We start from the raw sequence: 16,616 nt of genomic DNA, 5'->3' as shown, positions 1-16,616 counted from the left end.
GCATGGAATACTTTAATGATGTCTTTACTTCCTTACTGGGGCTTGAAAGTGGTAGTTGCATAGGCTGTCAATGGAGGGACGGAAATCTCTCAGATTTCATCATGAAGATCTTTGTGTTCTGAAGATCAACGAAAGTCTTACGGGCTTGGAACGACATGAGGGTGAGCGTTAATAAGTAGTAGCATGCATACTACTTGCTACTGCTTTTATAAAAAGGTTTTAAATTTGTTAAAAATTGGAAAGAATATCAATTTGACATTTTACATGAATTGTTTACATTAATTAAAAATAGTTTAAATATTGTGTCATTTATGTCAATTACCTGTCCATTTAAAAGGGGATTTATTTTGTAGTTCACCCAAAAATTTCAATTCTGTCATCATTTACTCACCCTCATGTCATTCCAAACCTGTATGACTTGTTTTCTTCTGTGGAACATAAAATATGATTTTCTGAAGAATGTTGGCAATTCTGGTGAACACTGCCTTTCATTTCTTTCCACAGTGAAAAGAATGTCAAAACACAGGTTTGGAGCAACACAAGTGTAAATGTAAATGATGACAGAATTTCAGATGAACTGATTTTCTGAGTTTCAGATGAACTACACTGATTTTTGTTTTTTAATTGACAGTCCTACTCCATAGCCAATAATATAAAACCACTGAAACCACTGGTGCTGTACCTGGTTGCCCCTCAATGTCCAATGTAAAAAAAAATCTGAAAAAAAAAATCAACAAAACATTAGCTGAAAAACCCTACACTTTTTCTTATTTTTTTTACACAACAATTAGTTTCCAGGCCCATTTAACACTGAATGCACACCTGAAAGAATGTGGTACTCTTGGAAATAATCAATGAAGCGAAAGCAGTCATTTAAAACCAACACTGGCATCCCATGCCATTGTCTCATCTACGCTTTCTTGCTTTTCAAAGCCATGCTCTTTTCAAAGACAGTTTAGCAAAGACTCACATTCCAGCAGCTCCACACAGATGGCCGGAGAGGCTGAAAACATGGACGAATGAAGGAGTGAGAAAATGCCTTTGAAAGTGCCACAAAGAGGCGGCCATGAATGACACTCCTTATTACGGTGGAGAATCGCGGTTAAAGCTCGCCCACAGCTGCACGTGCTATTGTCCTCGATGCCTTTCCTTCTCTGCTTCGCTCCGGTCGCTAGGCCAAGAGCGCTAATGGAATTTTCTGCTCTCGCCCTGGAGACATGATGTCATCCTCACAAACGGGGCCTTTTTTGAAGAAAAATGACTTATGTGGCCCGGACCAGACAGTGAAAAAGGAAATGGACATTTGGCTAAGACTCAAGGTTTGCGAGAAATTATGATTCCGCTTAACCACCGGTGAGGGCGACCAATAAAATGCATCGTCATTTTGAGAGCACCTAAAAAAAAGAGAGTTATTAACCGGTATGGTGGCAAAGTGTTTGTAGTTTGAGTTGTAAATGTGTCGGACCATTACCAGGCCATTATTCCTTCATTTGAACAAAATTATGAGGTGAAATTAGAGCGAAATTAGAGCAAGTGAAAAGTGGATTCATACCTTTAGGTACTCCCAGAGTGGAAACTGCACCAGTGAGAATGGAATCTGAAATTAAAAGAAGAGTTTTTTTTATTATATAGGCCAGAACAGAAAATGTTAACTGCGTTATAGTTCACCTAAAAAAATAAATTAATAATAATAATAATAATAATAATAATAATAATAATAATAATTCACTCTCCCTTACAGTATGTCGTTTCAATCTGCATGACGTCTTTCTTCAGTGGAACACAAAAGGATAAATGATGAAGAATTTACTAGCTGCACAATGAAAGTGAATGAAGATTCCATAAAAGTATCACCACCATTTGTTAATATTTTTCCTTTGAAGACAGAAAGTCATACAGCTTGGAACGACATGAGGAAAAATAAACTAATAAAACTCTTAAGTCTGGATACAAAGTCTTTCGTACAGTGAGATAGAACACAGTTTTGGGGATTTATTATTATTATTTATTTTTTTACATTAATGAAAAACTGCCTTCAGAACAACCATAATAATGCCATTATGATGTTCAATACATACTGTAGGGGACGGGGGAGAAAAAAATAAAGCGCACATGTCTTCTGTAAAAGAAAATGGATTACTTGTGGCAACATGTTCAACCACAAGCATTGGCCATTTATCTCATGTGTCAAACTGTTTTAATACTGATGTCTGTACGTCTGGAAGTGTGAAGTATATATAAGAGAGAGTGTGTGTGTGTGTGTGTGTGTGTGTGTGTGTGTGTGTGTGTGTGTGTGTGTGTGTGTGTGTGTGTGTGTGTGTGTGTGTGTGTGTGTGTGTGTGAGAAAGACACAGAGAGAGATGATAAATAAATGAAGAGTCTGTGGTCACAGAGAGAGAAAAAGATAGAGAGAGAACAAAAGAGAGAGAGAGAGAGAGAGAGAGAGAGAGGGGGGGGGGGGGGGGGGGGGGGGGTCGCAGAAATCTTCCTCTTCACCCAATCAGGCACAGCGGAGCAAAAAGAGAGGAAATCGATGGCACTGCTGAACCGTGGGTTGACAAAATCCCAAAATCATGTGACTGGCATAAAGACAGAGAGAGAGAGTGAGACATTTGCTAAGGTGTTCTGAATTAAGCCTAGGGCATTGCTAGGCAGTTATTACAGTGTCCTTAGGGGTTTCTAGGGTGTTGCCAGGCAATCACTGCGGTGGAGTGAGTGGTTGATACAGTTATGCTAGGGAATTCTGGGTGGTGCTGCTGTTTTTTTGGCCAGTTGCTAAGGTTTTTAAAAAAGTGATGGTTTAAGGGGTTGCCAAGTATTCAATACGATGTTTAGAGTGGTTGCTAGGAGTCAGTAAGGTGTTGCTAGGGAATTCACTGTATTACTAGTGTGTTTCTAGGAAGTTGCTAAAGTATTTGTTAAGGGTTTTCTCGAAACATTTGGTAAGGTGTTCAAGGTGGTTGTTAGGATGTTGCCAGGCAGTCGATAAGGTGTTGTGAGTGGGTTGATAAGGTGTTGCTAGGGAATTCTGGGTGGTGCTAGTGTGTTTCTAGGCAGTTGCTAAAGTGTTTGTTAGGAGTCTTGGGCAGGCAGTTATTATAGTGTTCTGATTGGTTGCTAGGGTGTTGTCAGACAGTAGCTAAACTGAGTCCAGGGCATTGCTAGTCTGTTGCTACGGTGTTCAGAGTGGTTACTATGGTGTTGCTAGAGTAGTACTAGCGTGTTGCTTGGCAGTTACTAAGGTGTTCTGAGTCGTTGCTAGGGCATTACTAGGCAGTTCCTCAAGTCTATATGATGTTCTAGTGCAGGGGTCTCCAAACACTGTCCTGCAGAGTTTAGCTCCAACCCCAATTAAACACACCTGAACCAGCTAATCAGTGTCTTACTAGGGCCTTAAACTGAGATCAGTATAAGAAACTCTGTGCTCCATACGAAACTCTTTATTGGAAACATCTCATTGGACAAATACAGTGTAATCTAATACAATAAAAAAGGCTGACTGTGAAAACAAAGCCCTCATTGGCTTTAGTTGGAAAAACGTCCAAGTTTTGACAAAGATTAACATAACGAACACAATGAAGCAGCATTTCAAACGCTGCGTGGGCATCATGCACACTGCCAGAGCGTTGCATCTCTGATTTCAAAACAAAGAACAGATTGGTGCAATGTGACCTGATGCTGGGGAGTGTGTGTCTTTGTGCGTTTTTCTACAAAAACTAAATCAGCCACCTGTCTTTTATTACCAACATGATAAATTCAGCGTCTCGGTGCTCAGGAGGAGTGGAACGCTCAGAGGAATCTGCTAAAACAGAAACGAGGCACAGCTGATTTATGCATAAGTTTAACACTTCTGGCAGAGACGGGGCGCCTGAGCAACGCAGATGGTCAGATTTATATTGAAAAGGCCGTAATGGATGAGAAAAGAGAGCGGATGACGGATATGGAAAGACAGAAGGATAGAAAGCAGGTTTTTGACCAAAGGCCAGAAAGCTTCTTCACAAGGAAGAGTCGGTCCAGTGGATGACGGCTGTGTGGTCTGACTCCTGACCAGCTGTACCGATATCAGTTTAAGCACATTAGCATCACGCTTTTTCCCTGAAGTGCATTTATAATGTAAGTTAAGGTTTCCTGCACCAAAAAACAAGCCATAACTGTGTTGTGTGGGATAGTCGATTTGGAGATAATGGAGAAACAACAACACGCCGATGTGCATCAAACACTCTTCTCTGCTGTCAGTGTCGCTATCACGGTGTGTAACTGTCAGGTACGTTATCGTTGAGAGATAGGGCTGGCTGTGTGTTTGTGACGGGGTTACCCATGGGAATATTAGTATTCTGTTGTGTTCTTCACTGTCAGGCTCCTGGCCGCCAGTGTGATATCTGGGAAAACAGATGTCAAAATGCATTTAAATGAAGCTTGATTGGAAGGGTGGCGCTCGGCATGCTATTTGACAAATGGCTTTAATAGGTCAGACGATACTGGATGAATACTAATGAGAGGAGAAAGGGATAGAGATCAATCTGAAATCGGATTCAGTTCGATTGGATTCATTTAAATCACATTCAATTTGAATTTGTCTTGATTAAAATGCAATGCAATGTGTTTTACTTAATTTCAATCTAAATTAAATATGCTAATTAAATATTGGACTTTGTCTATAATTTGCATGGAAGCCTATCTGATAGAGTTGTCTGTCACCTTTTTATGAACTTTTATGAAGCATTAAAGAAAAACCGGAATAAAATGAATGCAATAAAATAAATAAAATGATATTACTAATAAATAGTAAAACACACTATGTCTTTGCATTAAATTAATATGAAACCTAGGGGCCTTTAAAAAGACAGCAGAGGCACAAACAACAGGAGTGTGTTTGATAAAAATGAAAATAAATATTAAAACAATGTTTGGACATTTCATCCATTAATCTATTTGCATTAAATTAAAATCAAACGAATTGGAAATTAAAAGAAAGATAGAGGTACACTTTTAAAAAACACTATTTCACAAGAAAACATAAGCTTGTTTGATAAAAATAAATAATATGTATGGATTAATAATGTTAATAATAATAATAAAATATGAATAAACATTAAAGCAAAGTGTTTAGACACTCCATTCACACTTGTATTCTTTTTTTCTGTAAAATTATGCTAAACTGTATTTTATTTCATCCATTTATGTATATATTTGGTAAGTAGAAGCATAATATGACAGTAGTCTAACAGCTTAATTATAAAAAAAAACATAAATATTAAATTGAAAGTGAAAGTGAAGGAGAGTGAGATACATGCAGTTAACATAAACGAGAAAAAGGACATAGCCATTGTAAAAGCTGAAATAGTTATTTTAAAATGAAACCGTAAAAAAAGAAAAAAGATTTGCTCTATGGAAGGATTTTTTGTGTGGAAAAAACAGAAGAACGGGTTTGATGTTGCAGTTCTGTCTACAATGTGAGGGAAGACGGCATCTGCACAGTACTGAAATAAAAAGAAGAATTATTAAAGCACATTGGAAAGCGGATATTTCTCAACCCTAGAGGGACGACATACTGATCACTCCAGAGACGCTCAGCGAAAGAAGAAAGGAGAGTGAGGCAGAGTGACAGGAAGTAGATGAGGGCCAGATGGATATGTCATCAGCATCACCATGATTCAGCAGCGCTGGGTATGAAAACAGCAGACGGACTGGAGGAACCCACAGACTAACCCGAATTTATTACTGAGAGCTGTGGAAAACACTCGATTTTACAGGCCCTTCCAAACACACACACACACACACTCCTAATACATACCCTGACAATGCATACTGAAAACATCTGCAAGTACAAACATAAACCCATGATTGTCTCTGATTGTGCACACATCAAACATTGACGCAGTAACATTAAACGTAAGAATATTTATCAGTCAAAGCTTTTAATTGACAGCTTGTTGAAGTGTGATGAGGAACAAATAGGAACAAATTGGGAGGCGGAGAGAAGGAGGGGTGACGACTTGAGAGAAAGAGAGTTTTATTATGCAAAACCATCTGCCAATGTCAAACATGTCGCTAAACCTGTTTATGTCTTGAGTGATTTATGAGCCTCTTCACAGGTGTGTGTGTGTGTGTGTGTGTGTGTGTGTGTGCGTGCATGTGCGTGTGTGTGTGTATACGTTTGGGTGTCACATTTGTGTTTGTACAGGCGTGTTTGCTCACCACTGTCATGATACTTTGTGTTTGTGTGTGTGTGTGTGTGTGTGTGTGTGTGTGTGTGTGTGTGTGTGAATATGCATTCAAAACCTGAGAGAAGTGCGGAGCCCCTCATAAGATCTATTATCTTGAAACAGATCTGAACCACTCTCTAACTCACCATTAGATATAAACATGTCGCCATTACAAATTATATTATAAAATAAATATATAAAATATCTAATAGTGAATATATATATAAAAACACACAATCGTATAAAGAAAGAAAACGCGTGTTGCAATAGTAACGACCATTTAAAAACCTAAAGAGAAGTGGTAGATTATTCCACAATCCTTTCTCTCTTTCTAGTCCCCGTTAAGAGTCTGGCAGCAGCGTTTTGGACCAGCTGAAGGCGAGATAAACAAGATTGAGCAATCCCTAAATACAATGAGTTGCAGTAGTCCAGTCAAGTTGAAATAAATGCATGAATAATGGTTTCCAGATCCCTATTAGGAATACAAGATTTTATTTTAGCGATCAGTCTGAGCTGAAAAAAATTCAGATTTTACAACTGAATTAATTTGTTTTTTCAAATTTATGAGCTGGGTCAAAAATCCAGATTCCGTGCATGAGTACCAACAGAGTTTTGAGAGGATGTTAGCACCTTCAGGCCGTCCAAAAACCAACATGCACACTGAAAAATCAAATGCATGACTTAAGTAATTATAAAAATAATATAAATGTAATTATAACTGTTCTTATAATGCAGTATAGGTATTAATGAGTCTTTATAAATATATTAAATTCAAAGGCTATAATTAATGTTTAAATTGGGGGGAGGTCTTCATTTTCATCAAGAAATCAGTATACAGTGAGGAAAATAAGTATTTGAACACCCTGCTATTTTGCAAGTTCTCCCACTTAGAAATCATGGAGGGGTCTGAAATTGTCATCGTAGGTGCATGTCCACTGTGAGAGACATAATCTAAAAAAAAAAAAAAATAAATCCAGAAATCACAATGTATGATTTTTTAACTATTTATTTGTATGATACAGCTGCAAATAAGTATTTGAACACCTGAGCAAATCAATGTTAATATTTGGTACAGTAGCCTTTGTTTGCAATTACAGAGGTCAAACGTTTCCTGTAGTTTTTCACCAGGTTTGCACACACTGCAGGAGGGATTTTGGCCCACTCCTCCACACAGATCTTCTCTAGATCAGTCAGGTTTCTGGGCTGTCGCGGAGAAACACGGAGTTTGAGCTCCCTCCAAAGATTCTCTATTGGGTTTAGGTCTGGAGACTGGCTAGGCCACGCCAGAACCTTGATATGCTTCTTAAGGCCCGTTCACACCAAGGACGATAACTATAAAGATAACGATAAAGATATAATTCTAAAAATCGTTCTCCATATTAAAGAATAACAGAGTTCACACCACAACTATAACGATAAAGATATGAGGAACGATATCGTTGGGATCACTTTCAGAACGATTTTTTTCCAGCTGTCAAACGATAAAACACTGACAGTCAATCAGAATCCATTCTAATTTAAAGGTCTCGCGCATTTAAAATGGGGCGGGCGCGCGCGTGCTTAGAATAAAAAGACCGTTATCGTTCGTTGGTGTGGACGCATATATCGTTATCTTTATAGTTATCGTGCTTGGTGTGAACGGGCCTTTACAGAGCCACTCCTTGGTTATCCTGGCTGTGTGCTTCGGGTCATTGTCATGTTGGAAGACCCAGCCTCGACCCATCTTCAATGCTCTAACTGAGGGAAGGAGGTTGTTCCCCAAAATCTCGCAATACATGGCCCCGGTCATCCTCTCCTTAATACAGTGCAGTCGCCCTGTCCCATGTGCAGAAAAACACCCCCAAAGCATGATGCTACCACCCCCATGCTTCACAGTAGGGATGGTGTTCTTGGGATGGTACTCATCATTCTTCTTCCTCCAAACACGTTTAGTGGAATTATGACCAAAAAGTTCTATTTTGGTCTCATCTGACCACATGACTTTCTCCCATGACTCCTCTGGATCATCCATATGGTCATTGGCAAACTTAAGACGGGCCTTGACATGTGCTGGTTTAAGCAGGGGAACCTTCCGTGCCATGCATGATTTCAAACCATGACGTCTTAGTGTATTACCAACAGTAACCTTGGAAACGGTGGTCCCAGCTCTTTTCAGGTCATTGACCAGCTCCTCCCGTGTAGTTCTGGGCTGATTTCTCACCTTACTTAGGATCATTGAGACCCCACGAGGTGAGATCTTGCATGGAGCCCCAGTCCGAGGGAGATTGACAGTCATGTTTAGCTTCTTCCATTTTCTAATGATTGCTCCAACAGTGGACCTTTTTTCACCAAGCTGCTTGGCAATTTCCCCGTAGCCCTTTCCAGCCTTGTGGAGGTGTACAATTTTGTCTCTAGTGTCTTTGGACAGCTCTTTGGTCTTGGCCATGTTAGTAGTTGGATTCTTACTGATTGTATGGGGTGGACAGGTGTCTTTATGCAGCTAACGACCTCAAACAGGTGCATCTAATTTAGGATAATAAATGGAGTGGAGGTGGACATTTTAAAGGCAGACTAACAGGTCTTTGAGGGTCAGAATTCTAGCTGATAGACAGGTGTTCAAATACTTATTTGCAGCTGTATCATACAAATAAATAGTTTAAAAATTATATATTGTGATTTCTGGACTTTTTTTTTAGATTATGTCTCTCACAGTGGACATGCACCTACGATGACAATTTCAGACCCCTCCATGATTTCCAAGTGGGAGAACTTGCAAAATAGCAGGGTGTTCAAATACTTATTTTCCTCACTGTATACACACACACTCTATTATAGTATATAATATATAAACACACACACACACACACACACACACACACGCACACGATGGATGGACAACATGTACCAATTTCCAAGGACAATGAAAAACAAGACATGTTATTGTAGTAAAAACTATAAATTATGGATAATTACACACAACTAACCCTAAACCAAACCCTAACCCTATAGTAAGTGCATGTAGTTATTTGTCATTAGTCAGTACTTAAATGTATAACTACACTGTAACACGGACACTAAGATAAAATCATTGCTAGGGACAATTCAGTCCAAACATGTCCATAGCGCCCCTACCCAATTTTACCCCCTTTGGCATTAGAGACTTCTTTCAAAAACATTTTTTAAAAATCTTACCCTTCTCAAACTTTGAGTATTTTTAATTAAATTTAATTAAATGAATATTTGAATTCAATTTATATAACAATTGTGGTCTTGGACCACATAATGTAAAAACCGCATAATGTTAAAAAACTAGTTTGTACCCCTAATTCAGTTGGAGGATGGGGACACTACACAACCTTTATCAAAGGTTGATATTAACGGAGCAGGATCAGTATCACTGAACTTTTGTGAGGCTTGAAAATGTGATTTAAACCCCAGTGCTATAAAAACTCCTCTGGGAACCAGTTTAGAAAATAAATAAACACATAAATAATGGGAAAATCAATACGTTGAAAGCAAGCCAGTGGGATGCCCCAAACACTTTATCAGAGAAGAGAGAGCGAGCGAGAAGCTGTGTTATGTTTCACGCTTCCCTATGGTCATAATCTTGGCTGAGAATAGAGAGGCCTGCTCCCTCATACAGAAAACATATGTAGCTCCCACGAATAAACGCACACATCACAACGTTAATTCAAAGTTAAATGTTAAGAGAGGTGGATTCAAAGTTTTGAATTTAAATCTAAGCAGCATTGTGCAGTATTTGCGCATTTCTGGCTCATAAGTACGGAGAAAGCATGAATCAGCAGTGCTAAAAGTTCAATACTCTTTTGTGTTTGGATATGTGAATCCACTTGCTGTGGAATTCTGACAGGCTGAATGTTTCACAGACATTGGTTGGAAAAGCCTGGAGCGCTAGAATGCTCAGATCGGCCAATCAGAAGGTGCGGAATGATGCGGCCGGCCAATCAGATTTCAGAAGCTCCCTGGTTTCCATCAGCGCTAGGGACAAGCAAGTTAAAATTCTGGGTAATAATATTCTAAACAAATTAAGACTTGTTCAAGGCTGGAGGGGGGAAGAAGGAGAAGAAATGAAGAGGCGAGGGAGGGGCTATGTGGTTAAGGACTGTTTGGAATCAGTGAGCTGGCAAATATTCAAGAGTGTAATTCCATTGACATGACCGAAAACGCTTCCCAGAACCGTCACATAATATTTACATTGTGGGGGGATTTTCTGGCCGGAGTTGCATTGTGCCGTCGCAGCAAGTGTGCCAGGCTGATGCAACAAGTGAACAAAAGAACAGTGAAAACATAGACCGCACCCCTATCAACAAGCTACCGGGCTACGGCCGAACCGCTTGTTTCCTTTGTTCGCATTCTAACAGGTGAATGCCCCGACGACAAAATAGGAAATTCAAGTCCGACAGTGACCACTGTAAGCTACAGGTGCATGCGTGCACACAAACAAACACAGAAACTCGTCCGACTGGCATGGAGGCCCTTTCACGCGAGGCACCAAAGCGTGGAGCGGGGCCTCACACACAGAGCATGATGTCAGAGGAAATCTTTTAGTGAATCAATTTATAATCTGTGTGTATGTGACATCGGATGCCCCCTGGCCGCTCCAATTAGGTGCTGACAGCGGAGGCAAGATGAATAGCGGTCCTTGGGGGAACGCGGAAAGTCTGAGCAAGACAGAGAGAGAATTAAAGAAGTTAGAGATACAGAAGGTTTTCAAATTCAGACCTTTCTTGGTTACTAAAAGTTTTCAAACTAGGGTCCAATGACACCCAGAGGGCTGCAAGGAGGTGGCTGATAGTTTTTTTTTTGACTATCAAAGTTAACATATGCACATAATACAGTATATCCATGAAACAGGTTTAGCATTTTTTTACATTAACAAACATGTATAATAATACTACTTCATTTTGCAGTCTAAAGATTAATTGTGATTATTCTATTCTAAGATGAAATCTTCAGGCAACAAAATTTGGCATATGAACCAGCCCTGTAGGGCTTGAGAGGTGCATTTGCACATGTTGAACCGTACCGACATTAACCATCAAGCAGAAATACTGAGTATAAACTCAATGACCTCAGTCTGATAAAGATGTTTGGAACCTTATCTGGAAGACACTGTGCAGAAGGTGTGTATGAAACACTTCTCCAGTTTTGGTAAAAAGTGTTCTTGTTCTACAAAGCTTTCTTCGTATCTCAAGAAAGGAGACAGATGAAGACTTGAAGCATATTTGATATTGGGCTAATAATAATAACTGCGAGATAAAAAACAGATCAACAACTTGCCATCATGCAGAATGATAACGGTACTGGTAAACTATACAAAGCCAAACATTCTCCGGAACGAATTAAAGCACACTAGCCGAACTGTTTTTACTACATGCGGCATTACATTAAAATACATTCAATGAGGGTGACTTCACAGAAGCAATGCTAGCAATGATGTTTTTTATTATGAGTGGTTGTTATGGAGTTGCTAAAGTGTTCTGAGTGGTTGTTAACATGTCGCTATGATGAGCGTTTACTAGTTGGTTGCTTACTGGCCCAAATCCCTCCTTCAATGTAAGTCAATGGGACAGATTTGCAAATCAGCGTAGAAGCGCAGTGGAAATTTCTGTGCGTGATCTACTGACGAAGTAGATGAAATTTGGATCATTTTTCCATGATGACCAACGCAATCTACCAGTTAGCGTCTGTCTGGTTTAAGAGATGCTTTTTTTGTGGAGGTAAATAATGGCGCACCAGTGAATTGACTAGCGCAAACCTTAGTAAATCACCTTGCATGATTCATTTAAATACTCTCCTCCCATAAGTTTTGCGTCTGAAAGGGAAACTCCTACAAATGCATACGCAATAAGGTCAGCCGCAAAAATAACCCTGTCCACACCTTTTCAGCACTAATTTTTCCACCGCATGTCTTTAGTGAATCCTTACAGTAGTTTTTTAATGCCAAAAGAGGGTTTGCGCTGGCACTGTCCGCATGCTGAAACTCTTAAGTCTAATCACTTAAAGTAGCACACCTAAAACAGGAAACAAAGCCAGTCAGATCGTGCAACAAGCCACAAAATTTGACCATACCCTCTTCAAAGCATAAGCAAAACAACCAAATTATAGACAATGGAAACAGAAGATGTCGAGGGCTTCCAGAAAGACTTTTCCTTCACTTAGAGGGTTAAATAAGTGCAGTATTTGACATGAAGCAGTGACATCATCCTCTCACCCCCAAACCTGACGGCTCCCTACAGATGTTTCCAGCCGTGGGCCGCTGTTATGTGAGCTTAACTAAACATTACAGTCAGTCTTCAGCTTTCAGCAGTCAGTGCTTCGGCAGGTGTGTCCTCCGGCCTTTTACATTGCACAGATATCGGTTTAAGCTTTTTATCCGATATTAGTTATGGTTGCGGGTAGAAATTGTGATGAATCTTACACCTATATAAGACAAAAATACAATTTCTACCCAGCAAACTAATCACAGCCACATTTATGGCCTTCCCGGCATGCAGTTTGAAATTACATCACCATGATTTCATTCAATTAAGTCCAATACTATCCCTCAGGAGAGCAATAGTGAAGTAGAATTGGCCATGATTACTTGTTCGCTAATAGACGACATTGTGTGTTCTGTGATTTATATTATGTGCTAAAACAATGGGAGTTCATTCATATTGTCCTGCCAGATAAAATCTGGCATGATACATGTATTACTTCAACATCTGTTGACCTTACATTTGGACACAGGAAATGCTGATAGCTGGGACAAACATGTGGAAGAAAATCAGCGGGCTATTTAATGTTTCACATCTGAGACATGATAATTGGTTAAAACCTCAAATGCAACCCTACAACCAAATCTGGAATAATTATCGATCGGAACAAGCTCCCGGTCTGAGCCTCTCTCAAGCTGTAATAATAACATTAACTGTCCCGTAAAGCCGTTCACCTTCAACCTCCCATTACCATGCAGCTCGGTGCTCAGACTCCATTTTTCTCCAGAGACAACTGGGGTTAAGTACACAACTCCAGGACACATAAGCATCACTGCCCCTGAGATAAACTACTGAGAGCGGGGGAGAGCCAGAAAAGGAAAAGATGTCTTCAGAGTTAAAGGCAGAGAGTGTTCTGAGGGAGAAGTAAGATGAAAACAAGTTTGGAGAAGGACGGAGCGAGAGAAGGCGCGAGGGAAATAAATCACAGCATGTGACAGCGAAACTCACCCTGCAATTAGAGGTTAACCTCACACTTGTTTTACAAGGGCACCGCTCTTTCATGAAAAGGGCAATGCATATCACCCTCTAGGAAGGATGACTTACTCCCTCCCCTTATTGCCTTCTGATGCAAGTGTTATTAGATTATCGTTATATTCGTTTTTAAAATGCGAGGCAATTTCATTTAGTGTCTTTTTTTTATGCTATCACATACTACAGAGGATCAAAGTATAGAGGATCACAAATAAATGAATCAAATAAACTGAACATGTTGTTGCTCAGAGGTATATTCAAGCTCAGGTCACAGGTCTGTGGGCCAGCAGAAGGACAAGACCCCTTTCCTCCCCCCATCCCAGCCCTTTCTTTCTCTCTAGGTCCCCAGCCAGACCGGCGGCCCTTATTGAAACCATATGCGAGAGGCTGAGATTGTTTTCTGCTCGGATTGAGGCAAACATGCAGAAAATTGTGGGAAGCAAACATAACCCCAAGACCTAGCGAAATACACTAATTAAAACAACCTAACCAGCGAACAGAACGTGCACACAAACCCACAGCGACAAAACCTGACTGAGTTACTGTTAAAATAAATAAATAAATACAGTAAAAACTTGCTTCTCTGAATATCAAAAGGTCCCCTTAAAAAAAAAAAAAAATCTTATTTGACTTGTAGCTGTGCAGATACATCCATATACATCAGGAAGGACAGAAAATAGTGTATAAAAAAACACTTTTGTGAAAATATAAAACAAATTTTAAATAGTTGTTTCTAATTTAATCCATTTTAAACTTTTATTTTATTCCTGGCAAAACTACATTTTCAGCATCATTACTCCAGTCTTCAGTGTCACATGATCCTTCAGAAATCATTCTAATATGTTGATTTCATACTGAAGAAATATAAATGAAGAAAACAGTTGTGCTGCATAATATTTTTGTATAAATCATGATACTTTTTTTCCAGGATACTTTGATGACTAAAAAGTTTAAAAGAACAGCATTTATTTGAAATATAAATCTTTTGTAATAATGTCAATGTCTAGTGTCAATTTTCCAGAGCAATATTTATAAATAAAATGTATTTATTAAAGCTGTCAAAGTTAACGCATTAACTAATTAAGATATTACACAAATAAAAAAAAACACACTTCAATCTATTGACAGTCATATATATATGAGGTTACTCATCAGGTTTATACATCTAACAGGGTATTTGCCAGATAATATTTTATCCAATTATTTAGGCTTTTGGTCCAATGACAATATAACATCTAATTGTTACATTTAAAAGGTGTTTTTTGCTTTTCAAAACGCATCCCTAAGATTCATTGTTGTGCATTTTCAGCGATTTCAAATGCAATACAATCGACTTGTTTGTATCGCATCATGTGATATAAATAGGCAAGATCGAGTGATTACTTCTGACTGAAGCGTCACAGCTGTCTGTAACTCATGAAATTCAGCGCATGTGGATGTTTGAAATCTTGCCGAGTATTAGGTGGAGAGCCATCTGAGTAAAGCAGACTAAATATCTATCGACAAAACCATTATGTGCTTGAAGTGATTTAACTGATTGACGCTGGACAGAAATATCAGCATTTCAAGCCGTTCTGAGGGTTCCAGTCCAGAAAGTCTTGTGATTGTTACGCTATCAGTGAGAGTAACATGCGCTGTAGTGGATTGTGGGTAAAAGGATTAATTTAACAGCAGTGCTAGACAGGAGTCCCAGCATGAGATATGAATCAAAAGCATGACGGATTGGAGTTGAGCAGGAATGGGAGTCTGAACTACACACCAACAACATGAACTATACATCAATGTCTGTATATTATGCAGCTACCTCAAGTGTTCATGAGTGTGTGTGTGTGAACCAGGATTTTTCTACACATGGAAAGGTCTGTATCCAATTCAAATCCTCAGGAAAACCCAGACAAATGAAGTGTCCTGTTCAGTGCAATCACATAAGAGGATCCCTCTAATGCTGATCAACAACCTTGTGAGAAGGCCCGCCAAAAATAGTCCCTTGGAGAGAGGAAAGAGTGGACAGGCCTCATACAGAGTCTACTCATCACACACACACACACACACACACAACACCTTGGCCCAAACATCCCTACACTACATTAGGACCATCTGCACACCAGACATAATTCTCTTGGGTCATTTTTTTGTTTAAGCTGCAAATAGTCTCACGTAGCCAGACTTCTGACTGTCGACATAAAGTCTGGTCCACACCGCAAATGATCCTGGTCAAGAGCCGCCCAGACAAGATGTCTGACTAACATGTAAAAAACTGGACACAAGTTAGAGAACAAAAAATATGTACAATGAGTGTACAACATATATGTATATGTGTAGCAAAATATAAATGTGTGCTCAATAATATGTCATTTTCCTTAGATTCAAACTAAGATTCAGTGCCACAAACATTGTAAACGACATGACTACTCTTTAGATAAAACCTGTACATGCCAACTCGCATAAAGCCAGCCAATCAGACTGGAGCTTGCCATTTTGGAGCTTGAAGTGGAATTTACTGAATTGCAATAAAAAATTTTTAAAAAAAATAATAAAGGAATTACATTCGTCCAACACAGTATACCAAACACTTACCAAACAAAACAATTAATTGTATCATTCATTTTTACTAATCTTGTCTACTTATTATTTAAGTTAATATATTTTAATATGTTAAATAATGTCCAACAAATACAGTAATCAAAGCCATTTTAAGTCAAACAATAACACGTGTCCTCCACATTGTATTCAGTTAACTACATAAAAATAAATATTGACTGTCTATTTTAAATAACTTTACTCATTAGTTATGGATGTCTCTATTTTGAAGAAATTTGGGTATATTAGAGCATTCTGGGAAACAAATAGAAAATTATTAAATATTAAATATTCGTTTAATTTATTATAAGTATTTGATTTATTAACATTATTAAAGGTAACTTTTGGCCCTCTAGCAGTTAAAAAACAAAACTGCGTGCATTCTGCGGAAGAACATTGTTTTGGTTGTGCTTCGGCTCTGTGTGACTGCGGATGAATATGACCCTTAAAGGAGAAGTTCACTTTTAAAAAAACTTTTGCTGATAATTTACTCACCCCCATGTCATCCAAGATGTCCATGTCTTTCTTTCTTCAGTCGAAAAGAAATTAAGGTTTTTGATGAAAACATTCCAGGATTTTTCCCCATATTATGGATTCC

General features: G+C 38.8%; 1 protein-coding gene across 1 annotated transcript in view; it reads right to left on the bottom strand.

Moving 5' to 3' along the window:
- Positions 1-16,616, bottom strand: part of slc25a26 (solute carrier family 25 member 26) — a 57,192-nt gene that overhangs the window by 17,295 nt on the left and 23,281 nt on the right. Inside the window, exon 6 of the mRNA XM_084394603.1 lies at positions 1,553-1,597. Coding sequence (XP_084250729.1) covers positions 1,553-1,597 — 45 coding nt within the window. The remainder of the gene's footprint in view (positions 1-1,552; positions 1,598-16,616) is intronic.

The sequence above is a fragment of the Rutilus rutilus genome (assembly GCF_951802725.1).
Source record: "Rutilus rutilus genome assembly, chromosome: 22".
Lineage (NCBI taxonomy): Eukaryota > Metazoa > Chordata > Actinopteri > Cypriniformes > Leuciscidae > Rutilus > Rutilus rutilus.
Note: the sequence above shows the minus strand (reverse complement) of the source record. Positions and strands in the feature narration are given on the sequence as shown.